The sequence below is a fragment of the Bos mutus genome, chromosome 1, assembly GCF_027580195.1.
Source record: "Bos mutus isolate GX-2022 chromosome 1, NWIPB_WYAK_1.1, whole genome shotgun sequence".
Lineage (NCBI taxonomy): Eukaryota > Metazoa > Chordata > Mammalia > Artiodactyla > Bovidae > Bos > Bos mutus.
The window spans coordinates 23,730,485-23,757,736 of NC_091617.1; the positions used below are offsets into that span (position 1 = coordinate 23,730,485).

The window sequence follows — 27,252 nt, forward strand, 5'->3', positions numbered from 1 at the left end:
CAAGATTTGCTTTATAATTTTAATGAGGTTACTCTGTCAACTGTGTGAAAAATTGACTGTAAGATGAGTAAAAATAAGATTGTGATATCTTACGGTGAACAGTGTCAGATTCATGATCTCCGAAGGAAATCATATATGCGGATTCAGTAACGCAGAGCTACATGTGGCAAAAGTTTTATTAAAGTGAAAAGGGCTAGAGAAAGCTTCTGAAATAGACACTGGAAGGGAGCGGAGCATGCCTTACTTGCTAGTCTTATCAAGGCTTTATATAGTTTTTTGATTGTTTAATAACAGTAGAAAGGTCTTACCAGACCCACTCCCACGACATATATCTTAAGGTAACAAGAGTAGTCAGAAGATTATTGTCAAGAAGGAGAAACATGTCCTCAAGCAAGATACATTATTGTTATATAATCAATACAGAGCAAATAGATGGGAAACAATGGAAACAGTGAGAAATTTTATTTTTAGGGGGCTCCAAAATCACTGCAGATGGTGACTGCAGCGATGAAATTAAAAGACGCTTACTCTTTGGAAGAAAAGTTATGACCAACCTAGACAGCGTATTAAAAAGCAGACATTACTTTACCAACAAAGGTGTGTCTAGTCAAAGCTATGGTTTTTCCAGTAGTCATGTACAGATGTGAGAGTTGGACTATAAAGAAAGCTAAGTGCTGACAAATTGATGCTTTTGAACTGTGGTGTTGGAGAAGACTCTTGAAAGCCCCTTGGACTGCAAGGAAATCTAACCAGTCCATCCTAAAGGAGATCAGTCCTGGGTGTTCATTGGAAGGACTGATGCTGAAGCTGAAACTCCAGTACTTTGACACCTGATGCGAAGAACTGACTCATTGGAAAAGACCCTGATGCTGGGAAAGAGAAGGAGGGAGGAGAAGGGGACAACAGAGGGTGAAATGTTTGGATGGCATCACCGATGTGATGGAGATGAGTTTGAGTAAGCTCTGGGAGTTGGTGATTGGTGATGGACAGGGAAGATTGGCATGCTGCAGTCAAAGGGATCACAAAGACTTGGACAGGACTGAGTGACTGAACTGAACTGAACAGAGCTTAAGGATGATCATACCCTTGAGCAAGATGAGTTGTTTTGTTGTGTTATCATTCAGTCAGTTCAGTTCAGTCACTCAGTCATGTCTGACTCTTTCCGACCCCATGAATGGCAGCATGCCAGGCCTCCTTGTCAATGACCAACTCCCAGAATTCACTCAAACTCATGTCCATCATGTCGGTGATGCAATCCAGCCATCTCATCCTCTGTCATCCCTTCTCCTCCTGCCCGCAATCCCTCCCAGCATCAGAGTATTTTCCAATGAGTCAACTGTTCACATGTTCACATGAGGTGGCCAAAGTATTGGAGTTTCAGCTTTAGCATCAGTCCTTCCAAAGAAATCCCAGGACTGATTTCCTTCAGAATGGGCTGGTTGGATCTCCTTGCAGTCCAAGGGACTCTCAAGAGTCTTCTCCAACACCATAGTTCAACAGCATCAATTCTTCAGTGCTCAGCTTTCTTCACAGTCCAACTCTCACATCCATACATGACCACTGGAAAAACCATAGCCTTCACTAGACGGACCTCTGGTGGCAAAGTAATGTCTCTGCTTTTGAATATGCTATCTAGGTTGGTCATAACTTTCCTTCCAAGGAGTAAGCGTCTCTTAATTTCATGGCTGCAATCACCATCTGCAGTGATTTTGGAGCCCCCAAAAATAAAATCTGACACTGTTTCCACTGTTTCCCCATCTATTTCCCATGAAGTGATGGGACCAGATGCCATGATCTTCGTTTTCTGAACGTTGAGCTTTAAGCCAACTTTTTCACTCTCCTCTTTCAATTTCATTAAGAGGTTTTTTAGTTCCTCTTCACTATCTGCCATAAGGGTGGTATCATCTGCATATCTGAGGTTCTTGATATTTGTCCCCTCAATCTTGATTCCAGTGTGTGCTTCTTCCAGCCCAGCGTTTCTCTTGATGTACTCTGCATATAAGTTAAATAAGCAGGATGACAATATACAGCCTTGATGTACTCCTTTTCCTATTTGGAACCAGTCTGTTGTTCCATGTCCAGTTCTAGCTGTTGCTTCCTGACCTGCATATAGGTTTCTCAAGAGGCAGGTCAAGTGGTCTGATATTCCCATCTCTTTCAGAATTTTCCACAGTTTATAGTGATCCACATAGTCAAAGGCTTTGGCATAGTCAATAAAACAGAAATAGATGTTTTTTCTGGAAATTTCTTGCTTTTTCCATGATCCTGCGAATGTTGGCAATTTGATGTCTTGTTCCTCTGCCTTTTCTAAAACCAGCTTGATCTTCTGGAAGTTCACAGTTCTCGTATTGCTGAAGCCTGGCTTGGAGAATTTTGAGCATTACTTTACTAGCATGTGAGATGTGTGCAATTGTTGCGGTAGTTTCAGCATTCTTTGGCATTGCCTTTCTTTGGGATTGGAATGAAAACTGACCTTTTCCAGTCCTGTGGCCACTGCTGAGTCTTCCAAATTTGCTGGCATTTTGAGCGCAGCACTTTCACAGCATCATCTTTCAAGATTTGAAATAGCTCAACTGGAATTCCATCACCTCCGCTAGCTTTGTTCATAGGGATGCTTTCTAAGGCCCACTTGACCTCACATTCCAAGATGTCTGGCTCTAGGTCAGTTATCACACCACTGTCATTATCTTGGTCGTGAAGATCTTTTTTTGTACAGTTCTTCTGTGTATTCTTGCCACCTCTTCTTAATATCGTCTGCTTCTGTAGGTTGATACCATTTCTGTCCTTTATCGAGCCCATCTCTGCATGAAATGTTCCCTTGATATCTCTAATTTTCTTGAAGAGATCTCTTGTCTTTCCCATTCTGTTGTTTTCCTCTATTTCTTTACATTGATCGCTGAGGAAGGCTTTCTTACCTCTCCTTGCTATTCTTTGGAATTCTGCATTCAGATGCTTATATCTTTCCTTTTCTCCTTTCCTAATGTGTTATCATTAGCTCTGGACTTAAAGAAAACTAGTCTTAGGCAGAATAGATTGTTGTCATAACAACTAATGAATTATGTGACTAAGACAAAGCAGTCACAGAAAAAAAGCCAAAAACCTTTGTTCCTTTCTCCTCCTCTGAGGGCCCTTGTCTCCTTATCAACCAATCTAAGAATAAGCTCTCTTATTGTTAAGCTTATTGTTAATAAGCTCTCTTATTGTTAACAACCATTGTTGTTAAGAGTCAGCTCCAGTATTCCATGAGGGACGACAGTGACTGAGACCAGGTGACAGGATTAGAGGTAAAGAAAAAAATAGATTCTGGATAAATCTCTTGGTCATTGGGCCTTTATGATGAACAAAATGATGTGTGTGTATGCGGGGGAATGTTCATGGGTGACAGGTAACAGAAATGGAGGAAAAACAATAATTTCTTGAGTGATTTATACACTTTTGTACCACGGGCAAAGACGCAGAACATTGGGGAATGAAGATTTGTGTGACAAAGAACAAGAATTCAATTTTGGGCATGTTAAATTCCAGATGCTATGAGATGTGCAAGGGGTGATGTCAAACAGGCAAGTGAATATAAGTCTGAAGTTCTAGGGAGCTCATTCATTTGGAGGCATTCATTTTAGAGTCATTAGCATGAAACCAGGACTGAAAGAGATTAACCGTGAAGAATTTGTGTCTAGGGGAATTCCATTTTTGAGTGATATTGACCATATTTTAGAAAAGAAGTTTCTGGCCACTTATAGGCAAGAGCAATGGCTAGTATGAAGTAAATTAGGAAAGTATCTCAGAACACAAATGCACACTTAGGTATGTTATTGCAGTGCTTTAATGGTATTGATTTCATTATGTAGGATTTGGAGGAGAACACAACAAAATCACTATAGGAATTTTCCACATCTTAACCCTCAGCAATAAGCTACTGCTAGAGAGAATCATTAAATAATTATATCTATATTGGATATATGGTTAATTTTCTATCTAGTTTCCATCTGACTCTTTTTGGTCATTCAAGGCACTGAAATAATATCTAGTGAGGGCAGTTAAATGTAATATTTGATTAAGATATCTATTGTTGTAGGGAAATCCTATTCTGTGCATGCATGCTACATCACTTCAGTCATGTCCTACTATTTGCAACCCTATGGACCGTAACCCACCAGGCTTCTCTGTCCATGGGATTCTCCAAGCAAGGATACAGGACTGGATTGCCCTTTCCTCCTCCAGGGGGTCTTCCCAACCCAGGGATGAAACCCATGTCTCATGTCTCCTTCATTGGTAGTGGGTTCTTTACCACTGGCACCACCTGGGGAGCCCAGAAATCCTTTTCTACCTAAACATTAAAAATATTCTGAAAGAAATAAAGACTGTGTTAGTGTATTTTAGTATTACCTCAAATGATTTTCTGTCTCTAATAACCACCATCTCTAATATGACCACTTTTCCTAATGGGGGGAAAAAAAAAAAACAATAACCAGAACTCTGCAGGAAGAAAGTTAATTTTAGAAAATACATTTTTAAATTATTGCTTAATTTTTGAAGACTATTGAAAATATACAGTGAACCTTTTATTATGCAAATATATTCAGTTTTGAAAACAGTTGAATGATAATAAAGCATTTTCTTTTCTTTATATCATATTACAGTAATGAAGCTGTTACCTCTCAGTACGCATTTAATGAGTTTTAACTAACATTTTAATGAGCTTAAATTATCATAAACCTAAGAAATAGACAAAACTGAATGTATTGGTATAGAGAAAGTTTCCTTAAGAGTTAATTATATTGTTTATGATGGACTATAATTCATTTTATGATATACCACCATTTTATAAGTAAAACTATATTAGCAAATCATACTTAACCTCTATAAACATGTATCCTTTTGTCCAATTTTAAAATAAAAAACTCATGATGTTTTTATATGCTCAAATCATGAATATAAAAGGCATAAACATATCAAAGATAGAAACCAAAATTTTTATTAAAAAGTTTTCACATTTCCTCTAAATTAAACTCCACAAAGAACCTTCAAATGGAGATGTTTTTATTTTTGAAGAAGGAATCATGTATAGTTTTCTTGATTCATGTATTTACAGTGGGATTATGGAATCACAACTTATAATTTGGAAGAAATTTAGGAACTTTTTCAAAATAAGTGATATTTTGGCTTTATTGGAATATGATTGACAGTAAATATATGTGATGGCTTTAAGCCTGTCTCATCTAGAGCACAGTCAGCACTGCTTGCTCCTTCCCCTATAACTTCCTTATTTTTTATCCAGTCCTCTGATGAGGCACTTAACATGCCTTAGTGTAGATCAAAAGTTTCTCATCTTACCTTTATGTCCCTTGTACCTGCCTCAGAGTTGGCCTTCAATTCATCTTAACTGAAGAGACCTTCTCAATGTTAATTTTTTTTTCTGAAATTTTATTCTGTCTTAAAAAAGGAGCTAATTAACCAAGTTATGTATTTTGATCTCTAAGGTGAGTCTTATTACCATTCTACAGATACTGTGTTGACATTTGTATTTCAAAGCACCATCCTCCTGTAAACTTGCACTTTGGGTCACTGAGTGACTCTAGTCAGAAACCAGGTTTCCATACCCTCATACAACTCTCTGTGTTGAATCCAGTTGGAGCAGATGGTATTCTTTGAAAACACTTGGAGTCAAAATTATTTTTTCTTTATACACTGTAAAATATATATGTATATTTGTAACTAATTGATACATTTGTGTGTATAGTGAAGTCTTCCTCTCTCATCACTCCCTTCCCACTTTTGGTTTTCTTTGAAAAGGCTTTGTTATTACTCATTTCTTGCATGTCCTTCCAGAGATTGTGTTTTGTACATGCAAGCACATTCCAGCACGTGTCTTTCTTTTTTGTAATTAATTAAAGCATACAGTGCATATTCCAAACTCACCCTGAAGCTGGCCCTGTGAAAATGCCTTCCTTTTGAAAACACTTTCCCTCCTTTATATTTTAATGCATTTTCAATGTTGTTCTTTGATGCTGAATGGCTGAATGCTTTTTTTTTTTTCTTTCCAATTGTGGTTTTTGAGTTATATTTGATAACTTTCCTTAAATCTCTTTAGCACTTTGAGGGCAAGATCTCTGCTAGAAATATCTTGTACTTCTAAGTGTAAGAGACACATAGCATCTGTCACCATCAAAATAGTTGGTTCCCTCTTAGTAAATTAAAAAGAAACAAATGAGTTAAAAAGCTCTTCTATTATCTCAAAATAGTGATTACAACTAAGAACTGATAGAAAAATGAAAATACCTAATTTCTTTGTTATCAATTAAACAAAGCCAAGTTAAACATCATTTAAAATCACCTTTTAGAAGTAAATTGGATAAACCTTATTGAGTAAATTAAAATTTTTGATTTGGAGGGACCAGTGACATTTTATTCCCCAGTTAATATTTTACAACATAAATAATAATACCTAAGGGCTTTCCAAGTGGCACAGTGGTAAAGAATCTTCCTGCCATTCAGGAGACACAAGAGACAGAGACGTGGGTTCCATCCCTGAGTCAGGAAGATCTCCTGGAGGAGGAAACAGCAACCCATTCCAGTAATCTTGCCTGGGAAATCCCTTGGACAGAGGAGCCTGGTGGGCCACAGTCCATGGGGTTGCAACGTCAGGCATGACTGAGCAACTGAGCACATTTACAGTAATACCTAAATACTTTAGACTTTAGGATTATACTGTTATATATGAATGCCAACTCTGACAGTACTCACAGTAATTACCACCATCCAGTAGCAACTGCATAGTATTTAACCCTCTGACCCTCAAGACCTTAAAAGAGGAATTTTTTATACACAAGCTAGAGTTCTTGAAGATTATTAACCATTTGATACTCAGAGGAATTAAAAATTGACATCATTAAGCTCATTTAGAATCAGATACAAAAATAAGATCGCAAGATCCTTCTTTTTTACTAGTATTCCTAACAATAATAATTCTCATTTCTGAAATGTTTTATTTAATAGTGTACTTTACAGAGATCCATCTGTTTATTCTTCATAACTATCCAAAGACATAAATATTTAATATCCCCATTTTATGGAGGGAGAAGGTGAGGCTTAATATGGCTGAGAGACCTGAATAAGACCATCCAGTTAATAAAATAGCAGAGCTAGGCCTCAAACCCAGGCCTCTGACTAAGCCCATTATTTAAACTATAACGCCATATTGCTTCTCTGTCAAAAAGGAATCGTTCCAAAACACTTATTAATTCGAAGTTCCCTGTCCCATGAAAGAAACTAGCAAATGGTGGAGAGGAACTGGAGTGCATTTAGAAATATAAAACAGTGTGAAGGCCCTAGAATGGAAAAGCGCTTGCTATGTTCCAGGACCTGAGGAACGGCCAGTGTGGCCGAGAATTGTGATTGAGGGGAAAAAGATGAGGCAGCAGAGATTTTTAGAGGATAAACCACACAGGAAGAAAAGAGGGTAAGTTAACATCCTGCCTGGATTTCAGGAACTGCCCTGGCATAATTACAAGGAACGCTTCCATTTGTTTCCCAAATGCTTAGTATGGAGGATAAAATAATGTGGTTATCCAAGTCAGAGGTTATGTTTCAGAAGAAATGAATAAATTTTTCCTCAACTACTTGTGTGATATTAGTAGGGAATGACATATCTTATAGGGCAAATTCCACACTCAGCTCTTTTGCCCACTGACAAAAATCCCCAGTGGGGGATGAACAGAAACCACGTCTCCTAGAAATTTACGGAAGCAAAGGGCTTACTTTTAAGCAAATGTGGGAAAAAAACTTTTCAAGGGCAGTATTAGCCATGCTCTTTTGACATCACTGGATAAATATAGGTAACATCTGATCATTTAGGATCCACTCATTCATTTTGAAAATTAATCCATTTGTTAACCACAGATTTTCTTTTTTTGGCCCATATTTTAGACTTGTATTTTGCCTTACATTCAGAGAAGTTATAATGTGATTGTTCATGGAGAGTACTGAGAAAATAATTTCTTTTTTTTTTTTTTTTTATTCTTTTTCTTTCCTCCCAACCTCCCCATACCATCCCCCTGGGCCTTCCCAGCGCACCAGCCCCAAGCATCCAGCATCGTGCACTGAACCTGGACTGGCATCTCGTTTCATACATGACATTTCACATGTTTCAATGCCATTCTCCCAAATCTTCCCACCCTCTCCCACAGAGTCCATAAGACTGTTCTATACATCAGTGTCTCTTTTGCTGTCTCGTATACAGGGTTATCGTTACCATCTTTCTAAATTCCATATATATGCGTTAGTATACTGTATTTATGTTTTTCCTTCTGGCTTACTTCACTCTGTATAATAGGCTCCAGTTTCATCCACCTCATTAGAACTGATTCAAATGTATTCTTTTTAATGGCTGAGTAATATTCCATTGTGTATATGTACCACAGCTTTCTTATCCATTCATCTGCTGATGGACATCTAGGTTGCTTCCATGTCCTGGCTATTATAAACAGTGCTGCGATGAACATTGGGGTACACGTGTCTCTTTCCCTTCTGGTTTCCTCAGTGTGTATGCCCAGCAGTGGGATTGCTGGATCATAAGGCAGTTCTATTTCCAGTTTTTAAGCAATCTCCACACTGTTCTCCATAGTGGCTGTACTAGTTTGCATTCCCACCAACAGTGTAAGAGGGTTCCCTTTTCTCCACACCCTCTCCAGCATTTATTATTTGTAGACTTTTGGATCGCAGCCATTCTGACTGGTGTGAAATGGTACCTCATAGTGGTTTTGATTTGCATTTCTCTGATAAAGAGTGATGTTGAGCATCTTTTCAAATGTTTGTTAGCCATCTGTATGTCTTCTTTGGAGAAATGTCTATTTAGATCTTTGGCCCATTTTTTGATTGGGTCATTTATTTTTCTGGAGTTGAGCTGGAGGAGTTGCTTGTATATTTTTTGAGATTAGTTGTTTGTCGGTTGCTTCATTTGCTATTATTTTCTCCCATTCTGAAGGCTGTCTTTTCACCTTGCTAATAGTTTCCTTTGATGTGCAGAAGCTTTTAAGTTTAATTAGGTCCCATTTGTTTATTTTTGCTTTTATTTCCAATATTCTGGGAGGTGGGTCATAGAGGATCCTGCTGTGATGTATGTCAGAGAGTGTTTTGCCTATGTTCTCCTCTAGGAGTTTTATAGTTTCTGGTCTTATGTTGAGATCTTTAATCCATTTTGAGTTTATTTTTGTATATGGTGTTAGAAAGTGTTCTAGTTTCATTCTTTTTACAAGTGGTTGACCAGATTTCCCAGCACCACTTGTTAAAGAGATTGTCTTTAATCCACTGTATATTCTTGCCTCCTTTGTCAAAGATAAGGTGTCCATATGTGCGTGGATTTATCTCTGGGCTTTCTATTTTGTTCCATTGATCTATATTTCTGTCTTTGTGCCAGTACCATACTGTCTTGATAACTGTGGCTTTGTAGTAGAGCCTGAAGTCAGGTAGGTTGATTCCTCCAGTTCCATTTTTCTTTCTCAAGATCGCTTTGGCTATTCGAGGTTTTTTGTATTTCCATACAAATTGTGAAATTATTTGTTCTAGCTCTGTGAAGAATACTGTTGGTAGCTTGATCGGGATTGCATTGAATCTATAAATTGCTTTGGGTAGTATACTCATTTTCACTATATTGATTCTTCCAATCCATGAACATGGTATATTTCTCCATCTATTAGTGTCCTCTTTGATTTCTTTCACCAGTGTTTTATAGTTTTCTATATATAGGTCTTTAGTTTCTTTAGGTAGATATATTCCTAAGTATTTTATTCTTTTCGTTGCAATGGTGAATGGAATTGTTTCCTTAATTTCTCTTTCTGTTTTCTCATTATTAGTGTATAGGAATGCAAGGGATTTCTGTGTGTTGATTTTATATCCTGCAACTTTACTATAATCATTGATTAGCTCTAGTAATTTTCTGGTGGAGTCTTTAGGGTTTTCTATGTAGAGGATCATGTCATCTGCAAATAGTGAGAGTTTTACTTCTTCTTTTCCAATTTGGATTCCTTTTATTTCTTTTTCTGCTCTGATTGCTGTGGCCAAAACTTCCAAAACTATGTTGAATAGTAATGGTGAAAGTGGGCACCCTTGTCTTGTTCCTGACTTTAGAGGAAATGCTTTCAATTTTTCACCATTGAGGATAATGTTTGCTGTGGGTTTGTCATATATAGCTTTTATTATGTTGAGGTATGTTCCTTCTATTCCTGCTTTCTGAAGAGTTTTATCATAAATGGGTGTTAAATTTTGTCAAAGGCTTTCTGCATCTATTGAGATAATCATATGGTTTTTGTTTCTCAATTTGTTAATGTGGTGTATTACATTGATTGATTTATGGATATTGAAGAATCCTTGCATCCCTGGGATAAAGCCCACTTGGTCATGGTGTATGATCTTTTTAATGTGTTGTTGGATTCTGATTGCTAGAATTTTGTTTAGGATTTTTGCATCTATGTTCATCAGTGATATAGTTTTTTTTTTTGTGGCATCTTTGTCAGGTTTTGGTATTAGGGTGATGGTGGCCTCATAGAATGAGTTTGGAAGTTTACCTTCCTCTGCAATTTTCTGGAAGAGTTTGAGCAGGATAGGTGTTAGCTCTTCTCTAAATTTTTGGTAGAATTCAGCTGTGAAGCCGTCTGGACCTGGGCTTTTGTTTGCTGGAAGATTTTTGATTACAGTTTCAATTTCCATGCTTGTGATGGGTCTGTTAAGGTTTTCTATTTCTTCCTGGTCGAGTTTTGGAAAGTTGTACTCTTCTAAGAATTTGTCCATTTCTTCCTCGTTGTCCATTTTATTGGTATATAATTGTTGATAATAGTCTCTTATGATCCTTTGTATTTCTATGTTGTCTGTTGTGATCTCTCCACTGTCATTTCTAATTTTATTGATTTGATTTTTCTCCTTTGTTTCTTGATGAGTCTGGCTAATGGTTTGTCAATTTTATTTATCCTTTCAAAGAACCAGCTTTTGGCTTTGTTGATTTTTGCTATGGTCTCTTTTGTTTCTTTTGCATTTATTTCTGCTCTAATTTTTAAGATTTCTTTCCTTCTACTAACCCTGGGGTTCTTCATTTCTTCCTTTTCTAGTTGCTTTAGGTGTAGAGTTAGGTTATTTATTTGACTTTTTTCTTGTTTCTTGAGGTGTGCCTGTATTGCTATGAACTTTCCCCTTAGGACTGCTTTTACTGTGTCCCACAGGTTTTGGGTTGTTGTGTTTTCATTTTCATTCGTTTCTATGCAAATTTTGATTTCTTTTTTTATTTCTTCTGTGATTTGTTGGTTATTCAGCAGCGTGTTGTTCATCCTCCATATGTTGGAATTTTTAATAGTTTTTCTCCTGTAATTGAGATCTAATCTTACTGCATTGTGGTCAGAAAAGATGCTTGGAATGATTTCTATTTTTTTGAATTTACCAAGGCTAGCTTTATGGCCCAGGATGTGATCTATCCTGGAGAAGGTTCCATGTGCGCTTGAGAAAAAGGTGAAATTCATTGTTTTGGGATGAAATGTCCTATAGATATCAATTAGGTCTAACTGGTCTATTGTATCATTTAAAGTTTGTGTTTCCTTGTTAATTTTCTGTTTAGTTGATCTATCCATAGGTGTGAGTGGGGTATTAAAGTCTCCCACTATTCTTGTGTTATTGTTAATTTCTCCTTTCATACTTGTTAGCATTTGTCTTACATACTATGGTGCTCCCATGTTGGGTGCATATATATTTATAATTGTTATATCTTCTTCTTGGATGATCCTTTGATCATTATGTAGTGACCATCTTTGTCTCTTTTCACAGCCTTTGTTTTAAAGTCTATTTTATCTGATATGAGTATTGCTACTCCTGCTTTCTTTTGGTCCCTATTTGCATGGAAAATCTTTTTCCAGCCCTTCACTTTCAGTCTGTATGTGTCCCCTGTTTTGAGATGGGTCTCTTGTAGACAACATATGTAGGGTCTTGTTTTTGTATCCATTCAGCCAGGCTTTGTCTTTTGGTTGGGGCATTCAACCCATTTATGTTTAAGGTAATTACTAATAAGTATGATCCCGTTGCCATTTACTTTATTGTTTTGGGTTCGAGTTTATACACCATTTTTGTGTTTCCTGTCTAGAGAATATCCTTTAGTATTTGTTGGAGAGCTGGTTTGAGAAAATAATTTCTAATTTTACCATTTGTAGAAAGTTAGAGGACAGAGTGGGGGGTGAAGTGACTAATATGTGATGCATGAAAATGGCCAAAATTAGGAATTATAATAATTTGTGAATTATAATAATTTGTGAATTTTAATAGTCTGGCATCATAAATAGCTTTGATTCGAACTAAATAATGAGGTTTGGCAGACTTTCTGGTAAATTTTACTTGTCAAGTTTTGGTCCCTTCCCAGGCAGAGAAGCCAAAGCAATCACATGCAGCTAGGTGGTTATCTCCATACAGAGAGCTGACACATTACCAAGCAGGAAGAAAGTGACCCTGTCTGTTTATTTTTTATCCCTGACTATTTTGAGAGTAAAAGTATACTGAGTCCTAGTCCTAGGAATAACCGTGGATCCCAGAGAATAAAAATATAGCAGAAGACTCTTTATTTCCTTATTACTGAGCATATACTCTGTGGCTGACCAAGACTGACTCTAGGGTATCACAGGAAGACAGATTTTCTTTTCTTGGGCTCCAAAAGCACTGTGGACAGTGACTGCAGCCATGAAATTAAAAGACACTTGCTCCTTGGAAGGAAAGCTATGACAAACCTAGACAGCATATTACAAAGCAGACACATCACTTTGCCAACAAAGGTCCATATCATCAAAGTGATGTTTTTCTAGGAGTCATGTTCGGTGTCAAGCCTAAAGAAGGCTGGGTGCCAAAGAATTGATGCTTTCAAATTGCTATGCTGGAGAAGACTCGTAAGAGTCCCTTGGACAGCAAGGAGATCAAACCAGTCGATCCTAAAGGAAATCAGCCCTGAATATTCATTGGAAGGACTGATGCTGAAGCTGAAGCTCTAATAATTTGGCCACCTGATGGGAAGAACCAACTCGTTGAAAAAGACCCTGATGCTGGGAAAGACTGAGACCCTTTATGAAGAGAAGAGGGCAACAGAAGATGAGATGATTAGATACCATCACCAACTCAACTGACATGAATTTAAGCAAACTCTGGGAGATAGTGGAAGGCAGAGGAGCCTGGCATGTACGGTCCATGGAATCACAAAGAGTCAGACAGAACTTAGCGACTGAGTAACAACACATCAGAGGAAGAGGGGCATTCTTCTAAACCTCCATGACTAATGTGACATCTTTCTAGTTTCATGTAAGATATGAAGGTTTGATTGGAGTATACATGAATTTAAAAATACTTAAAAAACACTTCAGGGAAAACATAAATTTTGTTCATGAGCACTCAGTATCACTTACACCTTAAAAATATATCCACTGTTCTTTGTCATCAGTTTGTTTTCATAGAGTACATGGCAAGATTCAATGAGTGAGGTGGGGGCCTGTGGACTTAGTGTCAGAAACAAAAGAGATTGTGCTACTCATAGGTTCAAGCACATTGTTTTCTGGTTGTTGTCCATAATATGACTTTTCTGGGACGACCCAGAGGGATGGTATGGGGAGGGAGGAGGAAGGAGGGGTCAGGATGGGGAACACATGTATACCTGTGGTGGATTCATTTTGATATTTGACAAAACTAATACAATTATGTAAAGTTTAAAAATAAAATTAAAAAAATATGACTTTTCTGAAATAATTTAAATGTTGTCTTTAGCACATTTGCATTCATAAAAAGTGCTTGAATATGCTTCTTGCTTCCTCTTCTCCTGCTTAACTGTCAAAACATGGTGATGCTTTTGAAGATTTATGGTAGATTGGGTAATGAGATTGCTGAATGTTAACCGCAGCATTCAGAATTCATTTGGTGGCAAAAGAAAAGAAGGTTACTGGATCTTTGGAATAGAGTAGAGAGATGATAGAGCTTTTTTTAATCAGCCAATTTAAAAATAAATATGCTATATTCTGGATTAGGAAACATTTCAAGCTTCTTGTCATGTAGTAATCAAATAGAACATTTCCTGAAGAATATAGGATGTCAAATTATATTCATGTCAGCAAAATTCCTGACAGCTTACAGTAATGCCATATTTTGCAGTGTAGATGTATGCAAATCTTAATATTGGATGAGAAAGACTGAACAGTCCACAGGCATGTGGAACATTTTTTTTATTATCATGAAAATCTCAGGTATACAGAATTATATTTCAACAGCTGTGCACACTAGAGTCCTCATCCCACAAGTTTAGGCAAAAAAAACAAAACAAAAAAACAGCTTTCATTGTTGCATTATAATTCAGTAAGTTTCATGCTGTTAAGCTTTGGTCTATGTTCAAGTGTGAAACTGGGTAATAAACAGCATGCTCTTCCAGTGGTCATTTTTAAGTTCATGAATTATGGTGAGCTTCATGGTTGCACTCTAAATCAGACCTCTAATGATTGTGTTATGAAATGTATTGTTAAAATAGGTGAAGTGATGGAAATCGTGAAAGCAGCAGAATTATGCTGAAAGCCCATAGATGCATTATAATATATACTGCACTTATTCAAAAATTTGTTGTTTCAGGCAGAGGGCGATAAAGGTAGAGCAACAGTAGTTTCAAAGTAACTGGCATTTGTGACAAGGAAGGTTGACCTTGACCTTCCTCTTCTTCCAACCCTCATTTCATCAGCAGGGGTGAGATTACTTGGAGACCCTGCCAATAGGTAATAAATAACACATAAATTCCAGGACACCCTTGCACTGTGGGGTGTCCTAATGTGTAATAATCCTTAGACTATTGAGTTTATAACTCATGACATCTGGCAGTTACTTGGCATTGTAATTCATGTTGATCAGGCACATCAGAATACACCATGGAAGAGAAATATCAGAGCACTAACCCGTGATACTAGGAGAGGGTGAAATGACAGGAAAAAGCTGCTGAACTACACAGTGTTAGAATGTTGTAAAAGCTAATACCTTCAGATAAAGACTAACAAGGTGGGAGGAGAATGGTAATCTATTGGGATCCAGAATAAAGCAGCACATTAATATTTACTGAATGGTGCTCTTTATTCCTTTATTCAAATTGGCAGATGTAGCATTAAGGCAGTAGTGAATATGGAAGTTTGAATTCAAGTATATACTTATACATATTTTAAGTTTAAAATTATACGTAAACATAGAAATATATTGAATTAAAAATTTTTACACAGATATATATCTGTGTATAAATGAGATTTGTCCATTTTAATTTTTCGTGTTCTTTGATCTAACAGTAAGAGCTAGATGAGGTGAAAGAGAAAGAGGGGTAGGAAGAGAAATGGGAAATAGTGGGGAAAAAAACACTCTACAAGACCTGTAACAAACCTAACTAATACCTAACAGCCTAACCGCTTTAACTGAAGACTTAAGGCTAATGGGACATGAACCAGATTGAAGAGCTAGAGGCAGACAGATGGTTATTTGTAATCATCCTGTAAATGTAAATCCTATGAAGATGTTGTGATTATTTATTTATTTATGCCCCAACCCAGATTGAAGAAAGTCAGGGACAGTATTTTAGCTTGAAATAATCTGATGTTTCCCTTTGTTACCACCTTGAGAAAGATCATTTGATTTTTTTTTTTTTTTGACTAGTCTTTGTCAGATCTGAATATTAAATTCAACGTATTATTTCCTCCATTATCCAGAGTTATAGCCATCTTTGTGACCAAGACTGAAATTCGCAAAAGGGCAGGTCCTGGAAGCAAATTGGGTAGCAGAATAGAACATTTTGGGGATGTGGAGAGTTTTTGTTTTACAGTGAAGGAAGGCTGCCTTGAACACGTTTAGGCCAGTGCCCTCCATCCTGCATGAGGTCTTCCTCCTGACACACTATATTTGGGCACAGCCTCTAAGCTGCCCTTCTGTCTTTAAGTTTTCTGTTATTCTAGAGAGATCAACATAACCAATTTTGTGGACAATGGCACTTTAAGGGAAGAAAAAAGAGAAACTGATTAAACATTAATTAGCCTCAATCCGCAACTTCCTCTCAAGTTAATGGATAGGGTATGCAGATCCCTGTCAAATATCAGATGCTAGGCTTTGCAAAAAATAGGACTTCCAAGTGTTGAAGGCGAGCCAACTGCTGGCTCCTTAACTCAAACCAAAGGAAATGATTACCAGAGACAGGCCTCGAGTCTGCCATGGTCAGATGTCACCAGTTTGCAGTGCCACGTGTGATCCAAGAGTTTATGAATGATCTCAACACTTGGTCCCCAAGGAGAACATATGCATTACAGAGGTTACAGATAGAAATTACAGACAGCACAATGTTTCCATGCAATTTCTAAGAATCCTTCAGCAAGTTTTAAACATTAATGGAAACCATTAAGGAAGACTTGGCACTGTTAGGGGGACTTCAGATTATATTGCGGATAAGAACAGAACAGGGCTAAAAAAAAGGATTCAAGAATAGAGACTTGGCTAAGACATTTGGAGCTGGCCATTCCTCCTGGGTGAGTTGTATGTTTGTATGTTTTATTCCCTGCAGATTTCTAGGCTTCACAAAATGTTATGGCTTGAAATGGGCGAGTCACAGGGTATCCTTGTTCATTCATCATGCTCCAATTCATAGTGCTGGTTTAACTGGACCATTTGCTGAGTGGATTTGCTTGCACAGGGAATCATAGTGAGATGAGGAGGGGCGAGAGCTTCTCATTTTGGAATTGTCAGCGTGTTGCAGAAGTGCCAGAGTGTCAGCTTGCACAGCGGTAGCAGGATGTCGCCCCACTGAGTTCTTTCTTTCCCATTCCCCTTCTGTGCAGAAGAAACCACTTGTGACTTGTTCCCTAAATATCAGATTGTGTTGTCTATGTAGTGGGTGACTGGCCTGTCCACTCTGACCGTACCTTGCTTGATTGTACCAAATATAATAATGTGGTTTGTTGTGAATGATGTTTCCTCTGTAGATATAGTAGGTTTTTGGTCATTGCAACTTCAGAAAAATGCAGCATTATTATAGCTTGTCAGTGGGGAACTTTCAGTTGAAAGGGACAACTTTATTTAAACTGGCCTATGAATGAAAGAGCTTCCCTGGTGGCTTAGATGGTAAAGAATCCACCAGCAATGCAGGAGACTTGGGTTCGATCCCTGGGTTGGGAAGATCCCCTGGAGGAAATAGCAACCCACTCCAGGATTCTTGCCTGGAGAATCCCCATAGACAGAGGAGCCTGGGAGGCTACAGTCCATGGGGTCGCAAAGAGTAAGACATGACTGAGTGACTTCTACTTCATGAATGAATGGAAGAATTTCTTTGGTTCACGGAAGTAGCAAGTCCTGATTTGACACAGTCTTTAGGATTGATTTGTTCAGTTATGGCATCAAGAACCCAGATTTTTTTTCTAGTGTGCAGAGTCTTAGTTTTATCCTGACACTGGTGCTCCCCCTGGGGTCACAGCATGGCTGCTGATAGCAGCCATTTAGTGCGGCTGGGAGAGACAGTGCACGTCCTGGGAGGTAGAGACAAGGACCTGAGCTTCAGGCTGGCTGGGATTACATCGCCCATGGTGAGAGGTGATGCTGGGGCTGCTGCTGCTGAGGATGCGAAAATAATGTGTACCACTTTTAGGAATGGCTTCATTCTTGCCATTTCTTCCCAGGAATTCTTGCCTGGGAAATCCCATGGACAGAGGAGCCTGGCGAGCTATAGTCCATGGGGTCACAAAGAGTCAAACGCAGCTTAGTGGCTAAACCACCACCACCACCTAGTCCAATGTATATATAAAAAGAAATCTCACATGAGTGAATCTGAAACTGACACCAAAGGGACAGTATGTGTTTAAAGAAATAGGGAAAAGTATGGGGACTAAGAGTTACCTAGGGAAGATTTTCAAGTAGAAAAATTATATATGCTAATATACATTGATAGTGAGATGGTCCTCTGTGTGTCTAGTATAGGAGGGTTGCTGGAATGTATGTGATGAGCCTGAAAATATAATTGATGACCTCATTCTATACAACTCTGGTGTCACATTAAGAAGAGAATTTTTTCTTAAGAGCCTTTTAAAAATTATGAAAAATAATGGCTGTAATCGTATGTACACTTCAGCAAACTCATAATAGTCACAGTAGAGAGATTAAAAGACAAATCAGAAGAAAAGTTTAAATAGAATACTCTTGAAGTAATTAAGGAAGAGATAAGACACCCTAACTAGGGCAGTGGTGACAGGAAGAATAGATGCAGGTGATGTTACAAATCATTCTAGCAGAATGACTTTATGTAGGGTCTGCTGCTTCTGCTGCTAAGTTGCTTCAGTCGTGTCTGACTCTGTGAGACCCCATAGACAGCAGCCCACGAGGTTCCTCCGTCCCTGGGATTCTCCAGGCAAGAACACTGGAGTGGGTTGCCATCTCCTTCTAGAGTCAGACAGGATTCACACTCTAAACTTACCTTCCACAATAAATAGGTCATTCCAAAGCCTTCCACAGGCACCATCATGTCATCTTTGTTTAATACAGTATTCCTTAACCATTTTATAAGACTGTGCGAAGTATATTGTAGTATTCAGTATATTCCTGTAGAACTGAAATAATTTGTTATAGATATTTATGTCATGAATAGGAACTCTATCATATCAAACACAGTAGTAATTCTCAATCTATTGATGTTCCAGAATAACTTTCTAAGTCACTGTGCATGTTAATGTCAAAAGAATTCAGGTCTAATCTAGGCTGTAACTAGCTCAGTGAACTCTCATTTGTGCTTCTCAGCTCGTATACAGAAATGAATATTTGGGTTCTAGCCAACTAACATTTCTGTTTTTCCCCATGGAGATTTGAGCCCTTGTATTCTAAACTTAGATCTGCAAAGCACGTACTATATCAAAAGTCTACCTGTTATTTTTTTTCCTGTAAGTACTGCTTACCACTACCCCACTGCCAGCTTTTGTCATTTTAACCAGATTCTTTTCAGTTCATGTTGATTTCTTTTCACCCTATTTAAAGACTTTGTTTGGAGCTCTAGGTAATACACACATTGCTGCCTGTTCTTGTTTTGGCTTACTTCTCAAGCCGCAGTGAAAATGTGGCTCTCAGTTTTTTGTGTTTTTTTCCTAGAATAGGGGCTTAATGAGAAATAATATATATAGACTCAATTTGGACTCGCTTTACTTTTTTACATTTATGGAACTGTTTCAGTTCCCTTTACTCACATATATAAATACTTTACTATAAAGAACACCTCCTGTTTTTTTATCACTTGTAATAAAGCACAGGGCAAAATCCAAGACAGAAACTAAGAATTAGCGAAAAATAGATAAACACTATTTAATTTTACTTTTTTTATACTTGATAAGGGGTATACAAACCTCAGACATATATAAGCAAGTGTCAGAACATTTATATAGTTTGAGAAGAGTAAAGATTACCTTTTCCAGGTGGATGGAGAAAAACCTAGAGGGGTAGTATCGGGTGGGAGTTTGAAGGGAGTTTCAAAAGGGAGGGGACAGATGTCTACCTAAGGCTAATCCATGTTGATATATGGAAGAAATCAACTACAACAATATTGTAATAATCCCTCAATTAAAAGAACAACTTTCCAAGACCAAAAAAAAAAAAAAGACTTATTCCTAAGATTATTTGTTGCTGTGCTAGACTCTGCTGAAAGGGTTATTTTTCTCCAAAGTGTCTTATTTGAGAGAAAAGAAAATATTTTACTACCCCCAAAGACACAGGGTGAAAGAAATGGTATCACTGAGCAAAAATGAATTATTCTACAAACCCCCAAAGAGCCTTTTACAAGTTGAAGAGGGTACAGTACCAATTATACTATTATCTCACCCTACTCTCTGGGTGAATAGTCTGAAAGCCTAAAATTACAGTTGATGTTCAATTCCTTGGCTTCATTTGCAAATTGGAGTCATTTTCTTTTTTTGTGTGAATGCCATAAACACATGTTATATTGTTTAAGAGTAGCAGCCCTTAGTTTGTTATGATATTTTTCTCCTTTTTTGTCTCCCATGTCAAAGGACCTTTTTTTTTTTTTTTTTTTGGTCTTAATTTGGTTTGTTGCAAATTGATGTAATACTGTGTTTCTGAATGATTTGCAGTGGTCTTAAGTGCCATTTGAGCCGAGGCTTTTTGGCTTATGATTTGTGAGTAGACCATTCTGGAGAAGGTCCTCCAACTGGCCAGATGTGTCATTTTGGAACAGATTGAGGGCCTGCCAAAACACCATTTGCTGCCAGGACCGGATATTGTAGGGGTGCTCACCACCCTGTTACCATATTTTTGCAGGTCTTAACATTGCATAAATAGGCAGCTGTTCTCTATTTAGAATATAAATGAGTCACCAGCTTGCTCTCCCTTGAGGATTTACCTGCAATGGGGAAACCACAGTGTTAACCCCTTCTTCCCCTCCTGTTGGAACATCACATTTATGCATACTTCTCTCAGCCCATTCAGAAGCAAACCCCTATGCATATAAATCCCATCTTTCTTGCCAGTTAGACAAGAAAACTCAAAAAATATGCAGTTCACTCTGCTCAAATGGAACACATTTCCACAGCAGCTAAAGCAGTAAATTAATCAGCTTATAAACTGAGAGTGAGCAATTTGTGCTCACTTTTTTCTTATGGCTCCTTCAATAGGAGACAAGGTTCTCTAATCTCATAAAAGGCCATGACTTCATTAAGATGGAAAACCATGTTGTTGCAAGAGACAGGAAAAGAAAAGCCCTAAAAGTCACTCAGTTTTCTCTCTGGACCTATTTATAGGACAGGGGATTTTTATTTATTTGGAGAATGACAATTAACCTGGAGACTTAGCCCAACAAAGAAGCAGAGTGCTGAAGTGAGTCTCATTATGGGACATCAAAGGCAGTTGGCTTGACCTAATCCATGTTTGCAGCAGATGATTTACATAACAAGCTAGCACAAGCTGCCCAATTTTGATTTCAAATAACTTGACCAGTTTCAAATAGCTTGACCAATTTACATAAAATGTATGTGTGTGTACATGCATATACATACACATGCATATACACACGTGTATTTGTGTGAGTGTGTGATTGCTTGTTCTAGCCCAAAGTATATTGGGGAAAAAACTTGTCAGTGTTAGAATATCAAAGAATAGAAAAAGTCAAAGCAGTTATGAAAAGCAGAGGCTGTTGTTGTGTTATATGGTATATTAGCTGCTTTCAACTACATTTCATTGAAGTATTGTTGACTTACAATATTACGTTAGTTTCAGGCATACAATGTAGTGATTCAATATTTTTATAGATTACACAAGATACAAAGTTGTTATAAAACATGGACTATATTCCCTCTGCTGTCTGTTACTTTCTTGTAACTGACATTTTATAACTGGTAGGTTGTACCCCTTAATCTCCTTCACCTGTTTTCTCAACTACTTTTTTGAATGTTTACCCTAAAATAGATATAGTCCTTATTTGCTAAATAAATCAGCATTCTGCAATCTGATAGGAGGGAGTCATTTCTCCAGGCTTTTCATCTTGCCAGGGGAGGAAAAGTCCAGAGATAGATAGGTGACATTTGGAGAGCCAGGCATGCCAGATTTTCGGAGGTTACAACCGAGGTCCAACCTGCTGTTCTCCTAATGAAAGGAGGGGAAATTCAGACTGGCAAAGCTGCTATAAGGGATATCTCTGCTCCCAATGTCACGCTGCCCAGATGTCACTCGGCAGGTGGAGATGCAGACAGAATGAAAATGTAGCCCTGTGTATGTGGGTGCTAGTGCGTTACAAGGGGAACAATGAATCTATCTTCAGAAGTGTAATGAAAACAGTGTGGATCTTGTCCATATTCATGTCACCAGAAAGCGTTTCTCAGAGAGTTCTCACTCCACTTCCCCTCCCTGACTGACGGGCATACATGCTCCCAGACTATGTGCATATGACATGTTTCAGGGCTTTAAGTTTAACAAGCATAACAATTAATTTTAATGTATTTATATACATGTATGTGTACATATATGCTTTTTAAATAGAAAAATGGGATCATATTACCTAAACAGTTTTGTACCTTGAGTTTGTATTAAATCTCAAAACTGCATCATGAGTGTTTCTCATCTTATTTTCCTCCAGCTTATCTCATTTTCAACTCAGATTTCATAGCAGAGGTTCATAATCATATAACTAGTCACTTCTCTGTTTATGAGCACTCAGGTTCGCGCTGACATGTTTTAAGATGGGCATGTTTAAGACTTGAAGTTACCTTTTGCAAGAGAAACCTAAAGTTACTGTCACTGAGTTTTCTTTTACTGCAATTATTTTTCTTCAGTGTTACGAGATGACTTCCGGCAAAATCCCACAGATGTTGTAGTGGCAGCCGGAGAGCCTGCAATCCTGGAGTGCCAGCCTCCCCGGGGACACCCAGAACCTACTATCTACTGGAAAAAAGACAAAATTCGAATTGATGACAAGGAAGAAAGAATAAGTGTGAGTAAAATTAGAATGGATGCCCAGAGGGGTTGGATACCAAGCTTTAAAATGGATGTATTTTATTTATATTATCTATAATATTTTATTTATATTATTTTATTTATATTATTTGTTATTTATTATTAATAAAGTTATAGAACTCTATTTGAGTGCTAATTACTACTTACACTATATTGAAAAGGCTGAAAAAGGATACCCAAATGACAATTTTGGAATGAGGCTTCAAAGAGACAAAAATTATATAAATAAAATTCATATGTTATATTAATAACTGGACTAATCTGAATATGTAAATATATCTTTGTAGTAGAATATTGATGTCAACGCTCTTTTAGGAACTCCAGATGCATTTATTGATCATAGAGTACATTAAGTGTCAAAGTGTAAGTGATGACCATAAACTGTATTAACTAAAACATTTCTTTTCACACTACTTTCAAAATTATAAGAGGAAATTGTGGTGATGAATATTTCAAGCTGTTTTCCAGTTTTTCCAATGTAATATTTATAACTAAAATATTATGAGAATTCATTTCAAAGTTTAAGAGATGTAAAGTAAAATCAATGTTAAAATAACTGCCAAGTTCTGCAGTTTAAACTTACAAAAAATTAGTCCATTTTCACAGAAATTGATCATCATTAATTAGTTGATTAATATCAAGATGAAACACCCAGAAAATGGTAAAAAGTTAGAGAAATGGTATATAGATTATTTTTTCAGAGGATCTACTCACCATTAGTATGTGGAGTTTGTGAGAGCTAGTCACTGAAATAGTAGATAATGCCTCAACCTTCTGACATTGTTCTTAGTACAATTTTTGTACTCAGTACAATAACTAAGAATAAATATATTTAATTTAAAATAATGTATCATTTAACAGAACAAATGTGCTATTTCTATTAAAATGTCCATATAGTATGGGTGTCTATTATCTTTAAAAATATCTTATAAGTGAGATTTTATTCTTATGTGTATGTTGTGATTACATCATAACACAGAACCAGAGAGGCCATGCAAAAGATCACAGCATATCCACATGAATATTCTGGTTTGAACTGTGGACACTGTGGAGATCTACAGTGAAAGATCGTTTGGTCCAGTGGTCTGTGCTTGGCTACCAAACTTAGGAAAATGTGCTCCTGTTCAAGATTTTCTTTTTCGTGTTTGTAATCATTAAATTTTTCCTTTGTAACAAATCACCCCACAATACAACCATTGCATTTATTCTGTGATTCTGTGCGTGAGTTGACAGTTCTTTGCTCATTGCCAGGTTGGTTGATCTTTGCTAGGCGTTCTCCAGCTTCTGTGGCTTGTTTGAAAGTGTGCTGGCAGCTGAATGATCTAGGATAACTTTCCTGTACTCACATGTCTGGCCATTGACTACTTCTCAAGCCAGCCATCTTGGTTCTTCTCCTCATAGCCTCCCATATTCCAGCAGACTAGCTTGGGCTGGGGCTCCCCAGGTGGCACCGGTAGTGAAGAACCTGCCCGCCAATGCGGGTTTGATTCCTGGGTTGGCAAGATCCCCTGGAGGAGGGCATGACAACCTATTCCAGTATTCTTGCCTGGAGAATTCCATGGACAGAGGAGCCTGGTGAGCTATAGTCCATAGGGTCACAAAGAGGCACACAGGACGGAAGTGACTTAGCATGCACTCAGCTTGAGCTAATTCCCATAGTTGTCTCAGGGTTCCAGCTGCAGCAAGCAGTCAAGTCCCTGTGTTGCAAGTGCCTTTCTTCCGGTGAAATGTTGCTTTAGTTCCACTGAACAAATCAAGTCATACTGTCAGTTTCATCTTCAAGGGGAGGAGAAATGGCCTCCCTGGTTTATAACCTATCATTTATTCTACTGCATTTAGTTGAGAAAAGGTTGATGATCTTTTCTTCCGAAGTATAAAAAAATGTTGAAAATACTCTGTTGAAAATACATGGCTAGTTTTAGAGCCTGAAATATGTCTGATGAAAACATATCTACTTGAGTTCTATCTGCCTGTGAAATTAAAAAGTAAAGGAGGAAACCAGCATATTCTTATCTCATATCTCTTTAAGAGAGATTGTTTGAAAAAAAAACAAAACTCAAAATTGGAAAAGAACCTGTAAGTTGATGATACACTTACTGAAAAGCTTATTCTGCTGTAGTATCCTCTTAACAAACAATATTTTAACATCATTATATTTGTTTATTCAAACAGAAATGCTTCTTATTTAAGAAACATTTAGGGGCCACCTATACAAAGCCAACAGTTTGTACCAAGTCATACTCATCATTCCAAAAAATTATTTGTTTTTATTCAACCTCACATCCCTCTTCAAAAGTTGTCTTATAAATACAGTTAAGATGAGACAAAGATAATTTTAATGCTAACAAATACCCCATGAAGACAGAGATTTTTACTTTTTGATTTACTGCTGAATCTCAAGGACCTAGAACACTGCCCAGCCAATAGAAGTACTCAACAAATAATTGAATTCTTCTGAGTCAATTGGATCTCATTATATTATCAAAATAAAATATCTAGTGCTTCTTTCTGATGACAGATGTCAATAGAAATTCATTCAACAGAATTTCAGAGTGAAGACCAACCATGAGGTTTAATGGCAGCAGTCACAAGTCTCGAAATAGGATCAGGCAAGAGATAGGAAGACTGCCTTAAAAGAAGCATTCTCTAGAAAGAGAATATGGAGGCTTACATGGAAGCAGAATTTAAAAGATGCCAAAAGAGTGGGAGAGTTTTGTGTCTTAGACACTCAACCATTTCTTTTAGAGAAAAATTATGTGCTTAATTTTTCAAGATTTTTTATTAATGACCTTTTTTCTCTGTTTCTTTTCTTCTCCATTTTCCTTTATTTTCTTTCTTCCGTCCAATTTTAACAGATCCGTGGTGGAAAACTAATGATCTCCAATACCAGAAAGAGTGATGCCGGGATGTATACGTGTGTGGGCACCAACATGGTGGGAGAGAGAGACAGTGATCCAGCAGAGCTGACTGTCTTTGGTAAAACTCTGTTTTAATTTATAAGTTGCTATTTATTATCTACTCTTTCTTCACTTTTAAATATTTTTGCTAATACCAAACACCAGGCCATATACGGATGGTTACTTATGACTTGTAGTGAGCTGAATAAACTAGAATTGTCTTGTTTTCTGGTTCTTTCAGATGAAATCTTTGATTTGAAGAAAATTAAACTTTTGAAACAATTTACCTGCTTCATTCCTATATGTCTATAAGATTTTGCCTTTCATAAAAATGTTAAAAATTACTCTTTCTCAAAATCTGTTGGAGATTATATCCGTCTAAAGTTTATCACTCATTCCATTGCGATGCGTTTATCGAATATTTATTATGTGCATGACATGAGATAAGGCTTTTAAAAATTAGAGAGTATACTATAAAGTCATTTCACTTATCTTCTACTTAAAAAATCTCAGATTGAGCTACTTGCAGTTTTAGCTCATGATAAAAAGACCAGCTTGCTAGTTATACACACAGAATCAAAAAATAGAAAAAAGTTATTAAACTATTTTGCTATGATATTCATGTTTCTTCAACTTTAAGAACCAAGGGCCTCTTGAGCTGGAGTAATTTAGTTAATTTTAGTTAAAACATTACTAGATCTGTATCACAGAAGTAGTAAAGAAAACATTAGAAAGGAAGAAATTGGAGATGATAAATATGATGGAATAAACAAAAGTAGGGAAAATACTGAGCAGCTGTGAAAAATTAAAAGAGAAATATTAATACAGTGACAGAAAATTGGGAAAAAAAATGGAGATCCTCAAGATACTGGAAAATGAAACATCTTTTAGAAAATATTGAAATCTCATTCAAGTATCTGTATGGAGTTATATATTATATGAATACACCCAAACATACTCACATACACATATTTATATATAGATGCTATGCTATGCTAAGTCACTTCAGTCATGTCTGACTCTGTGCGACCCCATAGACGGCAGCCCACCAGGCTCCCCCGTCCCTGGGATTCTCCAGGCAAGAACACTGGAGTGGGTTGCCATTTCCTTCTCCAATGCATGAAAGTGAAAAGTGAAAGTGAAGTCCCTCAGTCGTGTCCAACTCTTAGCGACCCCCATGGACTGCAGCCTAACAGGCTCCCCTGTCCATGGGATTTTCCAAGCAAGAGTACTGGAGTGGGGTGCCATTGCCTTCTCCATTATATATAGATGTGTATATGTATATATATATATAATAAATATATGTATATATGAATAAAACAGTCACTGTTACAGATACTATGTGTTTTTCTTAAATATGAGATAATTGTGAATTTTAGATTACTCTTTTTGTGCCAGTAAAATAATCTTCTGGATCTGTGCATAACATAAGACACCACATCATTCCTCCAGAACACGCCAAGGGCGGCATCAGAATCTGGCATGCGTCCCTAAAGAAACTTCTTTGGTAGCTTGGGATGTGCCACCCATAGGGTAATGGGAATGCCATGATGCAAAAAAGAGCCACAGTGTGATTTCCATTACATTTAGAGTGTAGATGTGCTTTATGAATATGTACCAGAGTGCAGACCTCTCTTTTTAATTGCTCTGAGTACCAGGTAATCTCTGGTCATACTCCTTGTGGCTACTAAGTAGCTTGAAGTCCAAAATGACAAAACCAAGAGAAATCCCATACTTCATGAAAGGAATTGAACAGTAAAAACAAAACTGTTTCAAGTGTGCGTGTTAATTTCTCTCCTGTGGAGTCCAGACAAGTATCCATGTTAGCCCTTAGATATCATGCAGTCACCTT

General features: G+C 37.3%; 1 protein-coding gene across 9 annotated transcripts in view; it reads left to right on the top strand.

Moving 5' to 3' along the window:
• Positions 1-27,252, top strand: part of ROBO2 (roundabout guidance receptor 2) — a 665,412-nt gene that overhangs the window by 449,991 nt on the left and 188,169 nt on the right. For all 9 annotated transcript variants that reach the window (XM_070367751.1, XM_070367755.1, XM_070367758.1 and 6 more), the window contains exons 3-4: positions 22,323-22,480; positions 25,359-25,479. In XM_070367751.1, coding sequence (XP_070223852.1) covers positions 22,323-22,480; positions 25,359-25,479 — 279 coding nt within the window. The remainder of the gene's footprint in view (positions 1-22,322; positions 22,481-25,358; positions 25,480-27,252) is intronic.